This window comes from Bos indicus, chromosome 2, assembly GCF_029378745.1.
Source record: "Bos indicus isolate NIAB-ARS_2022 breed Sahiwal x Tharparkar chromosome 2, NIAB-ARS_B.indTharparkar_mat_pri_1.0, whole genome shotgun sequence".
Classification (NCBI taxonomy): domain Eukaryota; kingdom Metazoa; phylum Chordata; class Mammalia; order Artiodactyla; family Bovidae; genus Bos; species Bos indicus.
The window spans coordinates 112773998-112794677 of NC_091761.1; the positions used below are offsets into that span (position 1 = coordinate 112773998).

General features: G+C 39.2%; 1 protein-coding gene across 1 annotated transcript; it reads right to left on the reverse strand.

Moving 5' to 3' along the window:
• Positions 1-392: 392 nt before the first annotated feature.
• On the reverse strand, positions 393-12491 carry CCDC195 (coiled-coil domain containing 195). Its single transcript, XM_070800869.1, has 3 exons — positions 12236-12491; positions 5215-5458; positions 393-652 (listed from the first exon to the last, which is right to left on the reverse strand). The coding sequence occupies exons 1-3, from the start codon at positions 12489-12491 to the stop codon at positions 541-543; spliced, it is 612 nt and encodes a 203-aa protein (XP_070656970.1). The 3' UTR covers positions 393-540.
• Positions 12492-20680: the final 8189 nt, after the last annotated feature.

Here is a 20680-nt window from a genome sequence, read left to right on the forward strand (position 1 = left end):
TATTATAATTATTTTTTAAAGTAGATAAATTAAGAATTTTAAATTGGAGTTTCAATATCAAACTCTCAAAAATTAATAGAATGAACATGCAGAGAAGTAGAAGGATATAGTAGACCCGAAAAGCACTGTGAACCAATTCAACGTAATTAAGATCTATACAATTTTCACACAACAGTAGGAAACTACTTCTTATTCAAGTTCCCATAGGCTGTAAACTAGGACACCCTGGAACAGATTCAGGGACATAAAACAAGGTGCAAAAATTCCACAGCCCAAAGCTATTGAAACCATACAGAGTCTGTTCTCTTATCACTATGGAATTATATTAGAAATCAATATCAAAAGATATTTGACAATAACCCACATATTTTCAAGTGCAGTGCAACGTTTACTAAGAGAGATCTTGGACTTAGCTATTGAAAGCCCTTAGTGAGCATCTTCTCAGAGCTCTTTGTGGGGGGGAAAACTGACCCAACCACATCTCAGTGTTCCCACATGTTGGAAATCAACTGTGTCTTAAATTTCACCACCTTGAGTATCCTATTCTATAATAGTACTTAGCTGGTTTGGTGAGTATTTCAAAGAACTTGAATCTTTGGAGTGTGAAGATGTGTTCATGGGTAACAGGAAACCCACTGTCTTTCTCTTGTCCCTAAAGAAAGCAGAATAAAGGAGAGAGAAATAAAAATTTAGTGAGGCTTTACACAAAGCATTTACTATTTCTACAAAACATGTACTATTTTTCCAAGTACCAAATAATGCCTAAAGAGTTAAACATTCAACTTACATATACCATACTATTTTTTTGTTTAGTTGCTCAAGAAAACAATTTGGAATGCAAGAAAATGTATTGTAACTGGCCTTTTGATTAAACCAGTGGATAGTGCTGATAAAACTAAAACTTAAAACTTTTGAGGAAAGGACTACGTCTGAGGATTCTTAGCTTGACGTTTAAAGTTAAAGATTAATATGTTCTCTCAACAAAGGGTCCTGCATATCAAAGCTTTTCAGTTGAAATGAAGCAGAAATTTGGGACAATTATTTTCTAAATCCAGAGCAACGCACCATTTTGGATTTTGATGAATATCCATCACACCTGAACAATAAAGGAGAGAGAGCTGTGCCAGCAATGACCTAGTGTTATCTGAGCGATTAAATCTTTTCATTTTGCCCACTGCTCCTTTCTCCTTGAACAGTGTTATGTACGATTTTGACATAAACCAGGATAAAGTGCTCCCAGGAACAAGTCTAAAGAATAGTGCTCAGAATGATTGTCTTTTCTCTAGTTTTGATCTTTCTCTCTTTAATTAGATAAGGCCATAATTTCACAGAATGGCATTTAGTGGCTGTATTGTGGGGAACACACATCTGCTCCCTCCCTTGGGAGGAAGGCCAGTTGTTCCATATGTTGGGATCAATAAAATAATAACAGCTCTGCCACTTAGCAAGCATTCACTAGACTCTCCCATTTATTCTTCACAAAAACTATGAGGTCACTGCTATTATGATTCTCTTTTTACAAAAAAATAAACTATGGCACAGGACAGACTAATAACTTTTCCAAGAGCATTCTCTTTGCAAATGATGGAGTTGGAATTTTAGTCATCTGATTCCAGAGGCTGTCTTCTTAACGACTTTGCTTAGAAAAAGAAGACAATATATTTATTTTAATGTCTGTTTTGTCCTTTCTAAGTTCAATTGTCTATATGGACCCTTTCCCCTAATCTTTCCAACAGCCTAAGGTTATTATTTTTTTCTTGAATGCAGGAGGAAAAAATTGGGTTTTTATGTCAAAATGAGGGAAAAAATTAAAATCCAATCTCTAGTTTCTGGAGAGCATGGGTTCTTAGAAATATTGACACTGGCTTTCTTCTGAAATACTTTCTTGGTATAACAGTTGAAAAGTTCATGAGAAAATTAGATACGATATCTCATTGATTTGAAAGCTAGTTCAAACATATTGGTTGGTTCTTGATAAATCTTTGTAAGATTCTTTGAATGCTATTAGAAAGGAAATGGATTTACTCCCCAAATTAGAGGAATAGTGTAATGAGTTGTTACTTTACTAGTTAATTCCTGAGAAAGTAAAAGACAAAATAAAAAAAAGACTACGAAAGAAAGTGCTTAATTCCTGTGAAACCATTCTCTGTATCTACTGGGTTTCATGCCAGCCCAGCTGTTGATTTTCAGCCGTTACTGACGTTCTTGCTTTAACACAATCCTACAATTGGCTCAATCTTTCAAATTGAAGTAGATTCCAAATTAGAAATGGATTGTGTTCTAATAGTTTATTCATTGGCAGCTTGGAAGTTGGAAAACATTTTGCTTCAGAAAAGTAACGCATTATAAACATTGGCGAGGTTCCCAAACTCTCATAGAAAATAAAATAAACTGAAATGGAAAAATTAATATTACTATATTTCTCAGTGTAGTGTTGTAGGTCTGTGGACCTGCAGTGATTTCAGTGCAAAAACTAAACCATTATAATACAGACCCTGTACAATTACAAACTATATAGATCCTAGCATGGAGAGATAGCCATTAAAATCTCAATGATGGGAACCTCCCTGGTGGTCCAGTGGCTAAGACTCTGAGTTCCCAATGCAGGGGTTCTGGGTTTGATCCCTGCTCAGGGACACTGCAACTAAGACCTGGTACAGCCAAATAAATAAAGAAAATCAATAAAAAAAACCTCAATGGTGGTTTTTCAGGTAGTGGGATTATGGAAGATATTCCTTTTTACACTTTTTACTTTGTATACTGTATTTATATTTTTAAATTTGCAATTTTGAAAACAAGGAACATTTAGTGTTTTCATATGACTGTCTATTACATATACATAATTTTACTCAGACAAAGGGTACATCTCTGCCTTTCTTCCCTCTTCCCTCTTTGAAAACACATGGCCATTGGAACACAATGGTTGGGTATACACTTATTGTTTCCATATCCTACATCTGCTCTGTTAACGAATCTTGTTGGCTCCATCTTCAAAACAAGATTAGAAACCACATTCAGTTATTGCTGTTGGCCAATAAATAATCATTTCTTGCCTAAATTACTTTTTTAGCTTTAAACTGGTCCTCTTGTTTTCTGTATTATTTTCCTATAGTCCTTTCAAAACAGAGTTTCATATATATTATATATTAATACATATACGAACGAAAAGAGTATGTTATACATCCCAGTTCACTTGCAATGGATCCAGAACATTGAAAAGAGTGGATGGCCATCCTTAGCTCTCTTTTTCATTGCTCTCTGTCTTGCTTGCTCCCTCCACTGCACTCAAAGCCAGCCTCCTTACCCTTCCTTAAACACCAGTCGTTTTTGAGCCCACCCAGTCCTCTGGCGTTTGCTGTTCTCAATGTCTGGCAAGTCCCCTCACCCACTCACTCCAAACCCTTGCCCGTATTCCCAGAACTCTTTCTCCCTTCTTTATTCAAATACTGTCATATTTTCTGGCTACAACAATTCATTTCAATTAACATTTCAACAATGCTTGCTTCTCAAGCCCTTCATTTTTCCTTTGATTGGCTTACTTGTTTCACCGCCTAACTATACGCTGCATGTATTTTCATGTTGATTGATCATCATGTTATAGAGGAAAAACTCCACATTGGCAGAGATTTCTGACAATTTTGTTTCCTGCTGTATCCTCGGTGCCTAGAATCCTGCCCAGCACATAGTACACATTTAAGATGTATTTGTCGAATGAATGAATGTGTGTAATGAAAGCAAAAAAAAATAGACCTAAAGGATAGAAACAAAATTCCTGGTAATGCTTGCCCCTTAGGAGGACAGGGGAAGAGATGTCCCTTTTCTTTCTTAGTAACACTTTTGGTCTTATATATAAAAATATCTGATAAACTATGACAAAACTCTTGCAGATGGATACACTGGTATTTGTAATATTAGTTTATGAATATTTGTGCATTTTGAAAATTTTCATGAAGACATTTTTTATCAGCTTTCCAGTAATTACTGGATAAAGCACATACTCCCAGCATCCCATGGGATGCCTTCTGCGAAGGATACTGCCAACCTCTCCAGCCTCACTGACTTCCCTGCTTCTAGCTTTCTCCACAGTCATGATTTCTTCTATCTTCTCTTTTTTGGTCTAGTGGGATACGCTGTACATTTGTCTTTGCCTATCCTTCCTGACCAGGTTCCTCTCTCCTCCTGTAATAGAACTTTCTACAAGTGAAACACGGTGTTCATCCTGCTTTGTAAAATTCAAATAAGACTGGCTCAACCTTTGTATCCTACATCCTGTGGGAAGACCAGTGCTCTTTTCCATATTTATGAGAATTCCTGATGGCCTATTAATTTTCACTACCACTTTGATTTGATTTCCTGCTGCTGCTGAATTAGATGACTCACTAATTCTCTAAACAACCATATTCGTTCCATTTTCTCTTCCTCATGATAAGTTAATCATGAAACCAGGTCCCTTTTTCTTGATTTTTCTCCTTCTCCTCAAAAGAAACAAATGTGTATAGACTCTTTGTTTTTTAAATAACCGTATCTTTTTTCTTCTTTTTCAGAGTCTATTCCCATCTAGGTTATTACAGAATACTGAGCAGAGTTCCCTCTGCTAAACAGTAGGTCTTTGTTGATTATCTACAGTGTGTGTAGACTCTTGATAGAGGTAGAGCCTACATGGATATTGGGAGGTAGGCTGGGTGCTGGTGTCCTGAGACACACTTTATTGTAGTGGTCAGTTTGCTTGTGTGTCTTTGTCACCAAAGGAAAGTGCTGAACTTTAAAATAACATTTTGCTTTTGCTGAATCTTGGATTCCCAGCACCCAGCCTAGAGTACCATCATTCATGCTTGATGAGTAAGTGAAGACTGATCACTTTCCAGTTTTTACAGGCATCTATTAGAGAGTACCATTTGATCTCAGATAAGTTTGTTTCTTTTGGTTCTCAAAACACATAAATGTGATGGAAATAGCCTCCTTGTTTTTAGTTCCTCCACTGTATAAGACCTTGCTTATCCAGGAGAACGTCTCAGTAGCCATCACACTATGCAACTATAAACTGTCTCGAGGTGGATTGTACACTGTGCTGTGCTTTGCTTAGTCACTCAGAAGTGTCTCCTCTTTGCGACCCCATGACCTGGAGCCCTCCAGGCTCCTCTGTCCATGGGGATTCTCTAGGCAAGAATGCTGGAGTGGGTTACCATGCCTTCCCCCAGAGGGATTGTACATTACCTGTAACCAAAATTATGCTCAGGAAAGACTCCTTTGCTGCAACCATTGGTAGTAAAAGAATCCGAGGTAAACATCTTTTCCTCATTGTTTTGCTTCTTAACTGAAGAAGCCAGTGATTTGACCGTCCCTTGAACTTCTAGAATTCCACAGTTTGGATGTCTTCTCCTAGTCTTCCAAGGGTCACTTGTAGTTGATGAATGAATCGGTGAGGAAATGGAATAGCGTCTAACAATCATGACATTGCCTGTAAAGGAGACACAAAATTCAAGTTTAAAAATTCTATTTTTAATGACTTCCACAAATGGAAGACTGTATGACTAGTACTTTATTGAAACTAACTAAACAAAACTGTTATTTTTTTGCATTAAAAATATATGCAAAAATTAATTTTTTGCATAAAAGGTATTAATTCATTGATTTATTTTGCAAATAATTGAGTTCCAACCCTGAGCCAGGCACTTCTTAAAGAGATGGATGTGTGCAAGTGAAAACACAAAATTCTTGCTTGCATAGAGCTTACCTTCTTGTGTGGCTGACAGATGATAGACAGATATATGATAAAATTCAGCTAGCAATAGAGTCTAGGAGGATGAATAAGACTGCTGAGAGCAATGTGCTAGAGTTAGATGAGGGCAAGGTCTGGAGGCTACTTAAATAGTGTAGTCAGGGAAGACCTTCCTGAGAACACAGAATATTAACAAAAACTTGCACAGAATGAAACAGTAAAGTATGATTTTAGAAAGGGAAGAACATGAACTTGTAGAGATGCAGTTCTGGATGTCTTCTCGATCCTCATTCTAAAAGAACGTGCTCATCCACAGCCCCTCATCACCTGAATGACCACAAATAATTGAACCGGTTGCTGCCAACTGGCCTGAAATGTGTGTGTTTGCTTTAGTTGAGCAGTCATCTCTCTCTGTCGAATGAGAGATGAGAGCAAGGCAAACAAGTAGAAAGAAGTAAAAACATCTAGGGACTTCCCAGGTGATTCAGTGGCTAAGACGCCACACTTTCTCTGCAGCAGGTGCGAGTTTGATCCTGGTCAGGGAACTAAGATCCCACATGCCTTGAGTTGCAGCCAAAAAAAAAGTAAAGATGCCTGTGTGGGAAAAAGGAGTTTTCTTTATCTTTCTCTTAGGAGCTTTATGTCTTTAGTTTCTGAGGGTTTCCAACTCAATTTCTATCCATAAGAGTCTCCTAATAAACTCTTTCTTTGAGGTAAATCATATCTCCAGTCCTTAGAATGAAAGCCTCTTGATTAAAAGAGCTTTATTTTAGGGCATCTCGGTTTGTCTGCATCTCACATCTAACACTCAGCTAACTGACATGGGGCCTGTCATTCAGCCTCTACTTAGATATCTAGTTATTACCACTGGGGCTAATGACACTGACCTCATAGACTGGACCATTTTCTGGAGAATTTAATGAATGTTCGTTGACTCTATTCTTTCTCATTACAGCTTTGCCATTAACTAGCAGGTAAGTAAAGCAAAGTCCAGCATCGTGTTTAGGTTTTCAGAGGGTTAGAAGCACAATTTTCTCTTTTTTAAATTTTGTGACCCATGTCTGTAGCACACAGACAGCAAATTATATGGCCATTATAGGAAGTGGAGGCTGCCTTTGCTTTTTATAATATGGAAGAGCAGAAGATCAGATTTTAGGCAAGAGTCTGTGGGGGAGTTTAAGTTCAAATCCAACTGAAGTAATTAACTGCAAATACTATTCATAAATTATCTTGGAACACTTCCTTTGGCCACGATATATAACTTTCATAATGATTTAAAGATGGGTCTTTATATGCAGAGTACATCATGAGAAACGCTGGGCTGGAAGAAGCACAAGCTGGAATCAAGATTGCCGGGAGAAATATCAATAACCTCAGATATGCAGATGACACCACCCTTATGGCAGAAAGTGAAGAAGAACTAAAAAGTCTCTTGATGAAAGTGAAAAAGGAGAGTGAAAAGCTTGGCTTAAAGCTCAACATTCAGAAAACGAAGATCATGGCATCCGGTCCCATCACTTCATGGGAAATAGATGGGGAAACAGGGGAAACAGTGTCAGACTTTATTTTTCTGGGCTCCAAAATCACTGCAGATGGTGATTGCAGCCATGAAATTAAAAGATGCTTACTCCTTGGAAGGAAAGTTATGACCAACCTAGATAGCATATTCAAAAGCAGAGACATTACTTTGCCAACAAAGGTTCGTCTAGTCAAGACTACAGTTTTTCCAGTGGTCATGTATGGATGTGAGAGTTGGACTGTGAAGAAAGCTGAACACCGAAGAATTGATGCTTTTGAACTGTGGTGTTGGAGAAGACTCTTGAGAGTCCCTTGGACTGCAAGGAGATCCAACCAGTCCATTCTAAACGAGATCAGTCCTGGGATTTCTTTGGAAGGAATGATGCTAAAGCTGAAACTCCAGTACTTTGGCCACCTGATGTGAAGAGCTAACTCATTGGAAAAGACTTTGATGCTGGGAAGGATTCGGGGCAGGAGGAGAAGGGGACAACAGAGGATGAGATGGCTGGATGGCATCAACGACTCAATGGACGTGAGTTTGAGTGAACTCCGGGAGTTGGTGATGGACAGGTAGGCCTGGTGTGCTGCAATTCATGGGGTTGCAAAGAGTTGGACACGACTGAGTGACTGAACTAAACTGAAAGACAAGTTTATGACTATTGACAAACATAAAAGTTTCTATTTAAGAGGATTATAAAGCAATCTCTTTATACCAAATGATAAGAAAATACAACAGAGGAAATTATACCAACAATTGCAAAGTTAAGTTTGTTCTTATATGCAACCTATACTCCAACATGACTGATCAGAAAATAAGTTCTTTGTTTATGTCCATGGGTCACAAATAATCTGTATTCTTTAGTTTCTTATCAATAGAAGGGAAAGAATATTCCACATAACATCAAGGGATCATCAGCACCATTTCAAAGATTCCTATCAAATGCAGTTTGTCAGACAAAAGGGTAGGAGCAGAGTGAAGAGAATCAGAGGTCTAGGAATGCTGAAGTTTCTTGGTAAAGAGTTGTTTCTTGCATCATCTTTGTAGCAAATTTCTCTTCCCTTCAAACTATGAGGCTGGAGAAGACTCTTGAGAGTCCCTTGGACAGCAAGAGATCAAACTAATCAATCCTAAAGGAAATCAATTCTGAATATTCATTGGAAGGGCTGATTTTGAAGCTGAAGCTCCAATACTTACGCCAGCTGATGTGAACAGCCGACCTACTGGAAAAGACCCTGATGCTGGGAAAGATTCACGGTGAGAGGAGAAGGGGCAACAGAGGATGAGATGGTAGGATAGCATCATTGACTCAATGGAAATGAATTTGAGCAAACTCTGTGATACAGTGAAGGACAGGGAAGCCTGGTGTGCTGCAGTCCACGGGGTTGCAAAGAGTCAGACATGGCTGAGTGACTGAGCAACAATCTCTTCCCTAATAGACCCAAGGTGAGAATTCCAAGGGCAGGAAGGATGATGGCAACATCTCCGTGAGATGGATTGGATTTCATACCTACCAAATACTTGCACACTATCATGAATGTTTCCAGGAGGATTTAGTCCCAAGGGATTTGCTTTCAGACCCAGCTTATTGGTTTCCTTTCTTAAAGTGAGACACACTTCTGATTTCACATCATCCCTTATCAGAGTATAGGTTTATATTATTTTGTTTTCAAAAGAGGATAGGACAAGTTGCTGAATCTCTCTGGGTCTTATATCCTCAACAGTAAAATAAGGAGATTATCACTAAAGTTCTTCTCTAGAATCACATTTTTATGAATCAGTTTCGAGTATAAATTTTGACTATTGGCAATCTTACTAACTGCTAAGTCACTTCAGTCGTGTCCGGACTCTGTGCGACCCCATAGACGGCAGCCCACCAGGCTCCCCCGTCCCTGGGATTCTCCAGGCAAGAACACTGGAGTGGGTTGCCATTTCCTTCTTCAATGCATGAAAGTGAAAAGGGAAAGTAAAGTCACTCAGTCGTGTCCGACTCTTAGCGACCCCATGGACTGCGGCCTACCAGGCTCCTCCGTCCATGGGATTTTCCAGACAAGAGTACTGGAGTGGGTTGTCATTGCCTTCTCCGAATCTTACTAAAACTGCTAATAAAAACTTTGTACTTAAGTCAAATCATATTTTTCTGACCTATCGAATAGTACTAAGACTACTGCTGGGAAAGGTTGAAGGCAGGAGGAGAAGGGGACGACAGAGGATGAGATGGTTGAACGGCATCACCGACTCAATGGACATGAGTTTGAGTAAGCTCCTGGAGTTGGTGATGGACAGGGAAGACTGGCGTGCTGCAGTCCATGGGGTCGCAAAGAGTCGGACACGACTGAGTGACGGAACTGAACTGAGCAAAGTAATCACGTTGAGTCCTACTTGTGCTGCCTCATTTAATTGTCTCAGCAGCCTGAGATAGATTCTGTTACTATCTCCATTTTACAGATGAGGAGAGTGATTATAAAAGCATGTCACATTCATAGACTCATAGAATTTTACAGTTGGAACAGGCCTTGGAAGGCATCCAATCCATTCATTTTTACAAAAGAATGATAAGACGAGGAATTTTATGTTATCTACCTGGCACCAACCAACTCTTACAAAACTGGGACCGCAACACATGTGTCTTCGTGCTCAAGCCAGTGTTCCCACTATTTCTGTCATTTACTTTCATAGTAGAACACTACATGTAAGACACATAAATATCGCTTGAAGTAAGTACACTGGGATTCTAAACACAAATTTAAATCATAAACTCTTTGTTTTATTGGTGCAGCCTGCAAGAATTCCCCAAATGTCAAGAAATGTTTTTCACTAGATGGTTTCAAACTTAGTGCTTATATTATTATTGGAGGCCACCATTCAGATGCTGAAGAAGTATGTTATCAGTTGTGTATTTGGTGCTTAATAGTATTCTAACTTCATTTAAACTTGATGGCATTCAGGCTCTGAAGGTTTAAAGGGTAGTTCTCTCTGTTCTTTGAACAGAGTGAGACTTGTTTTAGAATGGCACAACATATAGTAAGACCCAAGTTACTTTTGCATTAGGATAAACATCATGAAATTGATGCTTTTGAACTGTGGTGTTGGAGAAGACTCTTGAGAGTCCCTTGGATTGCAAGGAGGTCAAACCAGTCAGTTCTAAAGGAAATCAGTCCTGAATATTCATTTGAAGGACTGAGGCTGAAGCTGAAGCTCCAGTACTTTGGCCGTCTGATGAAAAGAACCAACTCATTAGAAAAGACCCTGATGCTGGGAAATACTGAGGGCAGGAGGAGAAGAGAATGACAGAGGATGAGATGGTTGGATGGTATCACTGACTTAATGGAAATGAGTTTGAGCAAGCTCTGGGAGTTGGTGATGGACTGGGAAGCCTGGCATGCTGCAGTTCATGGAATCGCAAAGAGTTAGACACGACTGAGTGACTGAACTGAACTGAACTGAACTGAAACATCATGGAAAATAACTAGGGGAAATATCCTCCAGGTGGTATTTGGAATGTCTGAAGACATTTTTGATGATCATGACCAAATGGGAAGAAGCAGATACTTTACTAAACATCTTCCAGTGACCAAGACAGACTCCTATAATACAGAGTTATTCATTCCAAATGTCAGGAATTCAGAGGTGGAGGAAACCTGGAGGATGGATATATTACACATGTCTGTATCTCTTTTTTTCCCCACTAGGAGAAGGTCTAACTTCTTTATAGGTTCCTTTTTCAGTTTTATTAAATAACCAACAGACAGAATAACTCAGTTCCATAGCTGTACTTGACAACAAGGAAAAAGACCCCGAATGGAATCTATTTCCAGCTTTGAAGTATAGGGCCCCACACTAGAGAGAGACTGCTTTAACAGAAAAAAACAAAAACAGCTGGAGATAAGACATGTCCCATTGCTAAGCCGTTCAGTACCTCTAAATAGCCTTGCCTGAAGCCTTTGACAGAGGATATTAAGCACTTTGAGTATTCAAGTATGTATCAATTTTATTTGAATATGCTATATGTAAGGGAGTTTGACAATTTGAATGTAGAACATATTAAGTTGCCCAAAATCTCATTTGGCTATTTCTCTAATCACAGAGAAATCAAAATGAACTTTTTTGGCCAACTCAATATTTTTCACTCTCCTGATTTCTAATTTCATGTATAGTCTTCACAGTCAAAATTCTTTCCCATAAAAGGTGAGAGAGTAGATTTTTTAAAGAATGTATCAGACATTGACTTGTAGTCTTGAAGTCTCCAACCTGCATATAGTAAGTTGAATTATGTGCAACATACATTCATAAAGGACAGTAAAGATCTTCTAAAACATGGATAAGGAACAATATCTGCCTTGGCTGTGTGTTTGTTAGATGCTGTACTAAGCACTTAGTTTATTATTACAACCAGTCATCACCAGCTGAGATAGGTACTATAGCACTTCTGAATGAACAAAATGCGAGTTAAAGATTTATTCTAACTAGCTCTAAATCAAGTGGTGGTTGATGAGTGTCAAATCATTGGCAACTGTATTTGTCTGACTCTGATATCCATACACTTAACTGTTGCGCACTACTGTTCTGGCTTAATAAATGAGCACTCCATTTGACACGTACCCATTTGGTGTTCTATTATGTAGCATTTAAATGCTTGAAGTCAAGAAAGGGAAAAAAGCATTCTTTTTAATATGACTGATTTCCACGAATCTGTCATCTTGAACTTCTCAGGAATAACTGGAGATAGTTTTACTGTTGTTAAAATATGATAATTGAAGATGTTAAAGATATTTTTGCCTAAGGATTCTAAACTTATCTATCTTGGCCAAAAAGGTCATTTGGATTTTTCCATAGCATCTTTCTGTAACAAGAACCTTTTGGCCAACTCAATACCAGGGAAAAAACACACCCCTGTTAATACCAAATTATTCACTTATGTTAGAGGCACACTAAGCCAACTATTTAACAGATATTTGCAAAGGTGGGCACAGCCCCAAAGAACTATGGGCAGTCAGTACCTTGGTGTTCTCTCACACCTGGGGCTGAATCAGAGGCAACACCACCATGAAGGGCTGCTGGAGATTGCCCGGGCACTTCTTCAAGGTTACCGAGGTCTGTGACTTCCTTTTCGTCTCCTGATTCTCCTCCTGAGCCTGGGGTTCTCTGACTACTTAAAGTCAGCTTCATCCGGAGGGCTTGATTCTCTTTCTCCAGCTTGTGGATCTCTGCCCGCATTTCCTGGATAACTCTCATGAGATGGATGTTCGCGGCCATTGCTTCTTTTCAGGTTGCTCTGGCTGCTCCTTTGGGGAGACAGATCAACATTTGCTTACGAACCAAACACACAATCTGCTCAGTGGAACAGGTTGACCCCACCCCTAAACTTTCCTGAACAATAGATGTCAGTCTTCTCTATGCCATCTTTCAGCACCTGGGGAGTTAGGCTATCAAGGGAGGTAAAGGATCTCCATGACTTATTCATCCTGGGTTTTGTTTTTCAGAACAGAGCTTTTCTTTGTATCTTTCATTTCATATCAATCCACAGTTCTGGAATATTGCTTTGGGTCTACAGAAGATACTCTGAAAATTTCCGGCAAGGAACAGAATTTCTTGTTTCTCTCATGAACTCACCATCCGAGCAGCCACTCAAGTTTTTTCTCTGTTGCTATTTCTGGTATCGGATGTTTCATAGGATCGCCAACTGTCATGAGCATATCAAAATGGGCACATAAGAATTATTCCTTGTCTTTTCTGTAGGCTATATCATAGTTTTGTACCTTTGGGGTAAATTATTAATTTCGACACCTTTTGATTAGGTGTCAAAACTTAAATAATATAGGAAATCATATGAATTGCCATGAGATTATTTAAATGAGATGTCGATAATTATACCTTAATCCCTTAAGATAATGTCAAGGATGATATAATTACTTCTTGGTAGGTTTTCTTATGATCATTTTTGCTGTTATTTGGTTTTAGAGTGTTTGCTCAGGCAAATGCTGCTGAGGGCTATTTTGGGAATGTAAGAAGATATAGGTCAAACATTAATCTTGAATGAGAAGAACATGCAATAGATAACAGCTTTCATGACCTATTTCCTGAAGAGGTTTTATCATTGGGAATGAAAGGTATGCACTCCGTATCCATTTGGAAATTCAACTCATGCTTAAGCATAAATGCTCTTTTGCAATAGGTTCAAAATGATTAGATAATTTTTCATGGTGGTAATTTTCCTTGCACATTTGCGTACTTATGTTTTCTACATACATGATGCTTTTTTGCTTATCTTTGTAAATAGGATGATCAGGTTGATTGATCCAAGGCTGTATGTGGGAGTTACTGGAGAAAGTATTATTTCTTTTTCATTCATACAGAATTATTATATGTATTTAAATTTTATGACATGTTTACTAGTCAGTTGTTTTGATCTACTACTTCTATTTGTATTTCAATGAATTTCAGTAAGCATTTGTGTGCCCGGCATGCTAGAGGCTATTGAAGTGGCTCCTCTCTGATTTCATCTGCTATGACTCCCTTGCTCTGTCCCTCTGCTCTGCCCCAATCACACTGGCCTAAGCATTAGTTCCATAAACATTCCAGGCACATCGCTGCCTTGGAACACTGGTCCCAGCTGTCCCCAGGGCTTTCCCCAGGTATCCACACAGTTAATTCCCTCATCTTCTACATCAGCTAGTAAACATCATGCTGCCAGCCTCCAGCATGAGTTGGCCCTGTGGGAATGGAGTCAGTCTTTAACTTTTCCCACATTTGTGGGCAAGGTTTTAAAAAGGAGATGAACTGTGTTAGTATGTCTGCTTTCTAGAGAATGGGAGTTGGCAGCAAGTGTCTGCTTTCCATCTTCTTCAAATAGATGATGTCACAGCGTGTCTTTCGTCTGGACATAAAATCATGCCTCGCTGGAATATGGTGTGTAGGGTTGACATGTGACTCCTTTATCTGTCAGAACCTTTGGTTTTAGTCAGTGACAGAGGATAGGCAAGGTCAGATTAGAACTCGGGGATTTTGACTGCATTATCACCACCCGGCCGTGTGTCCTTCCGTGTGGAGATACCCAATGGCCTTGCCCTCTAAGACATAATAGAAAAGTGTCACTTACATGAAGTCTTATGTCTCACTTTTCAAGCAGGCGTACACTCTGCTGTTATAAATTATTTAAACAGCTGCTCAGAAATTCGGCTTTTGCAGCATTTGCAGAGTTCACTTTGACCTTGAACTTGATATGTAGCTATCGTCACAGTGATTTCCCAGGTGACTGGAAGCATCTGGTGTTGCCAGGAGCCCCGAGTCAGAAGTGGATCTGACAGACTGCCATCCTGCCATCTTTTTGACATTTGAGTGTCACACGGTGGTGGAGCAGTCATGTGGAAACAAAGGAGGAGATGAAAAGTTTTTGACGGGCATAGCTTCCATGAAATACTGATAAGCCTGTGAAAGGGACATTTAAGAATGCTCTGGGTCAATTCACATAGAAGGGATGAGCCGCTTCCCTGTTCAGCCAGATGTGAGATAATCTTGACTGTTGTGCATGAAGAGACTTGCATGGAGCCAGTTATGGAAAGGGACATTTGCCATCTGATAGATGATCACGGACCTGTGTAAGTTTCCAATGAAAGTAAGAATGCCAAGGCTTCCTTGCAATTGGCACATGTGCAAAAAATATGACTGATATAATGCACAGGGTGGAGGTCTGGGTCCTAAGTTACTGCCACTCTGTCACTATCTCATTATTAAATCTTACTCATAAAATAAAGGCAGGTAAAATGATTGACTGATATGGTGAGTTCAACAACTACTGAGCTCCAATCATCAGTTGTCATGAAGAAAGGCATGTGTTTTTCTAGTTCTGGTGTTTCCGGTTCTTTAGAATTTTCAAAAGAAGTTGGAATCCAGATATCATGAGAGATCATTACACTTTTTTAATGGGCAACTAATTCAACCTTTCAAATGTACTGTGTGGAGACAGCAAAACAAGTTTGAGGGAATGGATAAATTCTCTTGGTTTCCTAGGAGTGTGGCTTCAAGGAGATAGAGTTCTTTCCACGAGAAACTAAGGACCAAAAAAGTAATACAGCTTTCCAAGATCAACTTGTTGTCATGAACATTTACTGAGGGCCAAGGCTTCCGTGGTGGCTCAGGTGGTAGAGAACCCACCTGCCAATGCAGGAAACATAAAAGGCATGGGTTTGATCCCTGTGTCAGGAAGATCCCTTGGAGAAGGAAATGGCAACCCACTCCAGTATTTTTGCTTAGAGAATTCCATGGACAGAGGAGCCTGGTGGGCTACATGGAGCCACAAAGAGTTGGACATGACTGAGCGACTTTCACTTCACATTCAAGTTTAAGCCTCTCACAAGATATCCTGGAAGGATCTGGCTCTATGAACTGTCAGCGGCAAGACCAAGTTATTCCTCTTTTCTAAGCCTGTATCTTTATCTGTGAAGGAGACATAAGGATAGTTATCCTCAGATTAAATGAATTTATAATGATAAATGCTCTGATGTGTTTTAAAGTTAGTAAGTTTTAAATACATGTTTGTTGAGTAACATCAGGTTTTAAAATGAAAGATTTTTTGGTTGAATATTCTATCTGCTCTCTAGTATTAGACAAGTAGGGGGAGGGCTTTGTAGATGAGCAGAGAAGGAGGATGGACAAGCTTGGAATTGTAGTGAATGAAATCTATCTGTGTGGTCTGATTCTAGCTTTGCACTGAATACCTGTATAGCCACAAAGGATTTCTCTCTGCCTAGCCCTGATTTTTAGTTTCATGAAAATCTCTTTTTGGAATTTATGGATCAATTGAGAAGAATTGACATCTATCTTGGCTGTATTGAATCTTCTTTTTTTTTAATTTTTATATATTTACTTATTTATTTTTGGCTGTGCTGGGTCTCCGTTGCTGCAGGGACTTTTCTCTAGTTGTGGCGAGTGGGGGCTACTCTCTAGCTGCACTGCCCAAGCTTCTCATTGTAGTGGCTTCTGTCAACTCGTTGCGTAGGTTCTAGGCATGTGGGCTCAGTAGTTGCACCTCCTGGGCTCCAGAGCACATGCTGAATAGTTGTGGCCAGGGGCTTAGTTGCTCTGTGGCATGTGGGATCTTCCTGGGCCAGGGATCAAATCTATGTCTCCTGCATTGGCAGGTGGATTCTTTACCATTGAACCAATAAAGGAAGCCCTGTATTGAATCGTTATTATGACATTTATTCAAATCTCCCTCTAAGTATTTCAAGAATGTTTTGTAGTTGTACCCAAATGTCTTCCCCTTATTTTATTACATAATATTTTCCTCATCATTTAGCTCTAAATATTTTGTAATTTCTATTGTTATTACCTCATTCATTCATTCGATGAATATTTATTTACTTCTTACCATGTGCCCTGTCCCATTCAAAGCCCTGGACCATAGCTAGTGAACAAAAGAGACACAAATCCCTATCTTTAGGGAATATATATTCTAGTCAGGAAAGCAGCAAAGAAACACAATAAATAAGCAAAATGTAAAGCATGTAAGAAGAGATAAAGTCTATAGAGAAAAATAAAGGAGCACAGAATGTCAGGCAAGGGCAGTGAGAATTCAATTTAAATTTATTTTACAACAGAGCAGGTAGGAAAGAAGTCCCTGTAAAGGTGGCCCAGGGAAAGAAAGGGAGAAAAATGATGGGAAAAGGTTCCAGACACGTGAACAGAAAGCACAGAGGCACTGATGGAGCTGTATTCTCCTTATGTTTGAGAGCACCACCTGATTTGGATGGACTGCGAATGTCCCTTGAACAACGCTATTCTAGAGTAGGTTATGTATATCAGGCAATATGCTGTGTGTGTGTGTGTGTGTGTATACATACTCACAGGCAAATCAATACAACCATGTGGAAAAGATACTTGAAAAATGCAAAATAATCGCATTTAGCAGCAGCCAGTGCTGGGCAGGCTGACCCCTATAGCAGGTGGTTCTTTTTTCCTGACCTATACAGCTTTCTTCCTCGCCTCTCCCCTGACCCCCACCCCTTGCTCCCTCAAAGTCCTACAGGAAGAAGCTCAGACAATTTATCAAAGAAGATCAAACAAGTGTTTCTTGTGGCCTCTTGAATTCCCATATCAATGTCATATTTTGAATTTTTTTCAAAGAAAATTTTATTTGTCTAAACAGGGGTTCTTAATTTAGGCTGTCTCTGTTTGCCTATTGTGATTTTAAAATCTCTTTCTTCTCTAAAAGTTATTGTCACAAGGAACCATTGTGACTGATGGAGACCATACCATTTGATCTCCCAGATGGGTTGGGCTGCTGCTGCTGCTGCTACTAAGTCACTTCAGTCGTGTCCGACTCTGTGCGACCCCATAGACGGCAGCCCACCAGGCTCCGCCGTCCCTGGGATTCTCCAGGCAAGAACACTGGAGTGGGTTGCCATGGGTTGGGCTAGAAAGGCCCAAAAAACAGTCTGTGAGCATTGATAATCTTCCTTTTGATTATGTGAAGATGAGTTCAGGGTCATTCACGATCATGTTCAGCTCTGTGAAGATTACAGAGTCATAGGAATGCTATGTCTTTCCAGGAGGCCATTACTCATAAGTTTTATTCTGTTTTTTTTTTTTTTTTTTAAACAGTGTAACAAATCCTTTATGTTGCCATCATCTTGCATCAAAAATTATCATCTTAGGGTCAAACTTATTTTTATTGGAGGATAATTGCTTTATAATGTTTTGTTGGTTTCTGCTGTGCAACAGTGTGGCACATGTATAAAGTCTACTCTTTAGAGGAAAACTGTTCTAGAAATAGCAAAAAAAAAAAAAAAAAAGTGACCTATTTAGCCACTCTTCTCCTTTATGAAGCCAATTTGCCAGAAATAAGTCTGGTCTTCCATTGTCTCTCTTATTTTATAGATGAAGAGAAATCTGTGGCTTTGCTGAACTTTGGTTGCTCTTAATTATTAATGAAATGGGACTTGAAAAATGTCCAGTTTCACCTGAAGTCTTGCATAGCTTGATGTCTCTGCTTTGGCCTCATTTATTTTAAAAGATTCAACAGACTCCAAAGTCTGCATCAGGGTCTCTGACTTTGGAAAAGAGGCTTCTTCTTTCCCCAGGAGGATCCCATTGCATTGACTCGCGTTGCATAGTATCACAGTTTTTCTCTAGGACCATCTTCTGCCATTAGAAGCCTTGGAAGATAGTGTCCCCTGGAGAGTACACATCTGCTACCAGTCCCTGGAAGTAATCGCTTCCTTAGCCTTTGTGATGCTAACCCTTTGCTTATTAGCACTTTCTTTAACGAAGTATGGAGGGGGTTCTGCTGATCTGTATCCTATGAGTACTAACATTATGCTTCTCGTTGGCCAGCATCTTGGATACGAAGGAATATAGAGAGTTATGTTTGAGATGGAGGAGAAAAAATAAATAGAAAAACAAGAAGCCAACACTATAATAAGGGCTTCCCAGGTGGTGCTAGAGGTAAAGAATCTACTTGTCAATGCAAGAGATGCAAGACACACAGATTCAATCCCTGGGAGTGGGGAATCGACCCAGGGATGGAACCTGTGTCCAGTATTCTTGCCTGTAAAGATCCCATGGGCAGAGGAGCCTAGTAGGTTATAGTCCATGGAGTTGCAAGGAGTAGGACACGGCTGATCACACAACACTATAAAGACTCTTGATAGTCAGTCAACATTCTGAAATTTTCAAGACCTAATCATATCAGAGTTGCTGTGTTTGGACATTTGATCTTCCATGTTCTCCATCCATTTATTTTTGGATCAACTGTTTAGCTCTTACTTTTTGACATTTATTCACCACACCAATAGGTCAATAGTGAAATGAGACTTCAATGTTTTAAAAGATGTTTCTGTTGTAAGAAACATTCCTGGAGGTAACAATAATAATATTGTTTTACATTGTGGAGTGCATTAATAGTTAGAAAGCATTTCCCCATTCATTGCCCTGTTTTAGTCTGAGAGCAAGCTTGTTCTCTGGGTGCTATTTGTACCTTGATGGACAGTGAATGAGCTTTACAGCTGAGTGGCCCTGGGTTGCAATTCAGTCTCAACCACTTCCTACTGATAGGACTGTTAGCCAGTGGAACATGGGAAGTAGATTTGCTTCTTCCAAGCCGAGTCTCTGAAACAGCCTGTTCTCCAAAACCTCCACTCTCATTCTCTCAATCCCTCTCTTCTTTTTCAGTGTCTGGCCAGTGGAGGGATTCAGTCAGGGCATACCACAGTGCCAGTAAATAAATATTAAACTGTACTTCTGCCACGATGACAGGCGGACATCATTTATACCTTGTCATTCAGTGCTTTTAAATCCAGGCTGCTAGGATACCAAGTAGTTTAGCAAGAAGTGAATGAACAATGTATATGAAATTCTTAACTTCGTAGTACAATAGCCTGGAAAGTTTTCTTTTCTAGAAGCTAAAATTCTGTATGTGTGTGTGTGTGAGATTTTTTTTTGAGAGACTGAAGCAATTCATTTATATATATACATTTCTTTCTTTTATATATCCATCAAGTTCTTATTAAGCATCTATCTAATGTAGTAGGGCTTTCCAGGTGGCTCAGTGCTAAAGAATCTGCCTGCCAATGCAGGAAACATAAAACGACCCGGGTTCGATCCCTGGGTTGGGAAGATCCCCTGGAGAAGGAAATGGCAACCCACTCCAGTATTCTTGCCTGGAAAATCCACAGACAGAGGAGACTGGAGGGCTACTGTCTATGGGGTTGCAGAGTTGGACACGACTGAGCACAGCACAGCACAATGTACTATACTGGACATGGGAGACAGACAGGCTTTGTGCCTTAAAAAGGGAGACAACCAAATAAATACATTAAATAAAACATAAATTGTAACTTGGATTATGAGCAGTCTTAGGAAGAAGGCACTGAGGGAAGTCTTCTTTTTTTGCTTTAAAAACATTTTTAATGATGCTTTACTCTCTAATTTGGGAGTATTCATTTTGCTTCCATTTTTAAAAGCTATTTTACATTACAATGATTAACCTTTTTAAGTATAAAACTTTTAATTTTATCTTGGCTAGAATTTAGGAAGATCTTTAAGGAAGATGGTCAGAGGAGGCCTCTTATGCCATAAAGAGTGGGAACACTGGAGCCCTGCAAAAAATTCAGCCAAATATTGAAAGGCTTTGCATACCACATGGAGGAATTTGGTTTTCTTTCTTTCTCCAACAGAAGAATGTGATTTTATTGTTTTTAATTTTTAAAATTGAATGAAAGAGTCTCTAAATTGTATAATGCTTTACAATTTTCAAAAGTTTCACACACGTGATTTCATATAATTTCATAGTAAGCCTCCCCCCACCACCCCTACAATCCTTATATTCTGGCTCTTATTTAAAATTTTTAAATTTTAAAAAGATTTTTTGGGCTGTGAGTGAAGCATGGTTAGAGCTAATACTTAGTAAGTGGTATTAAATGTGAAGAGACAGGATGATTTACAAA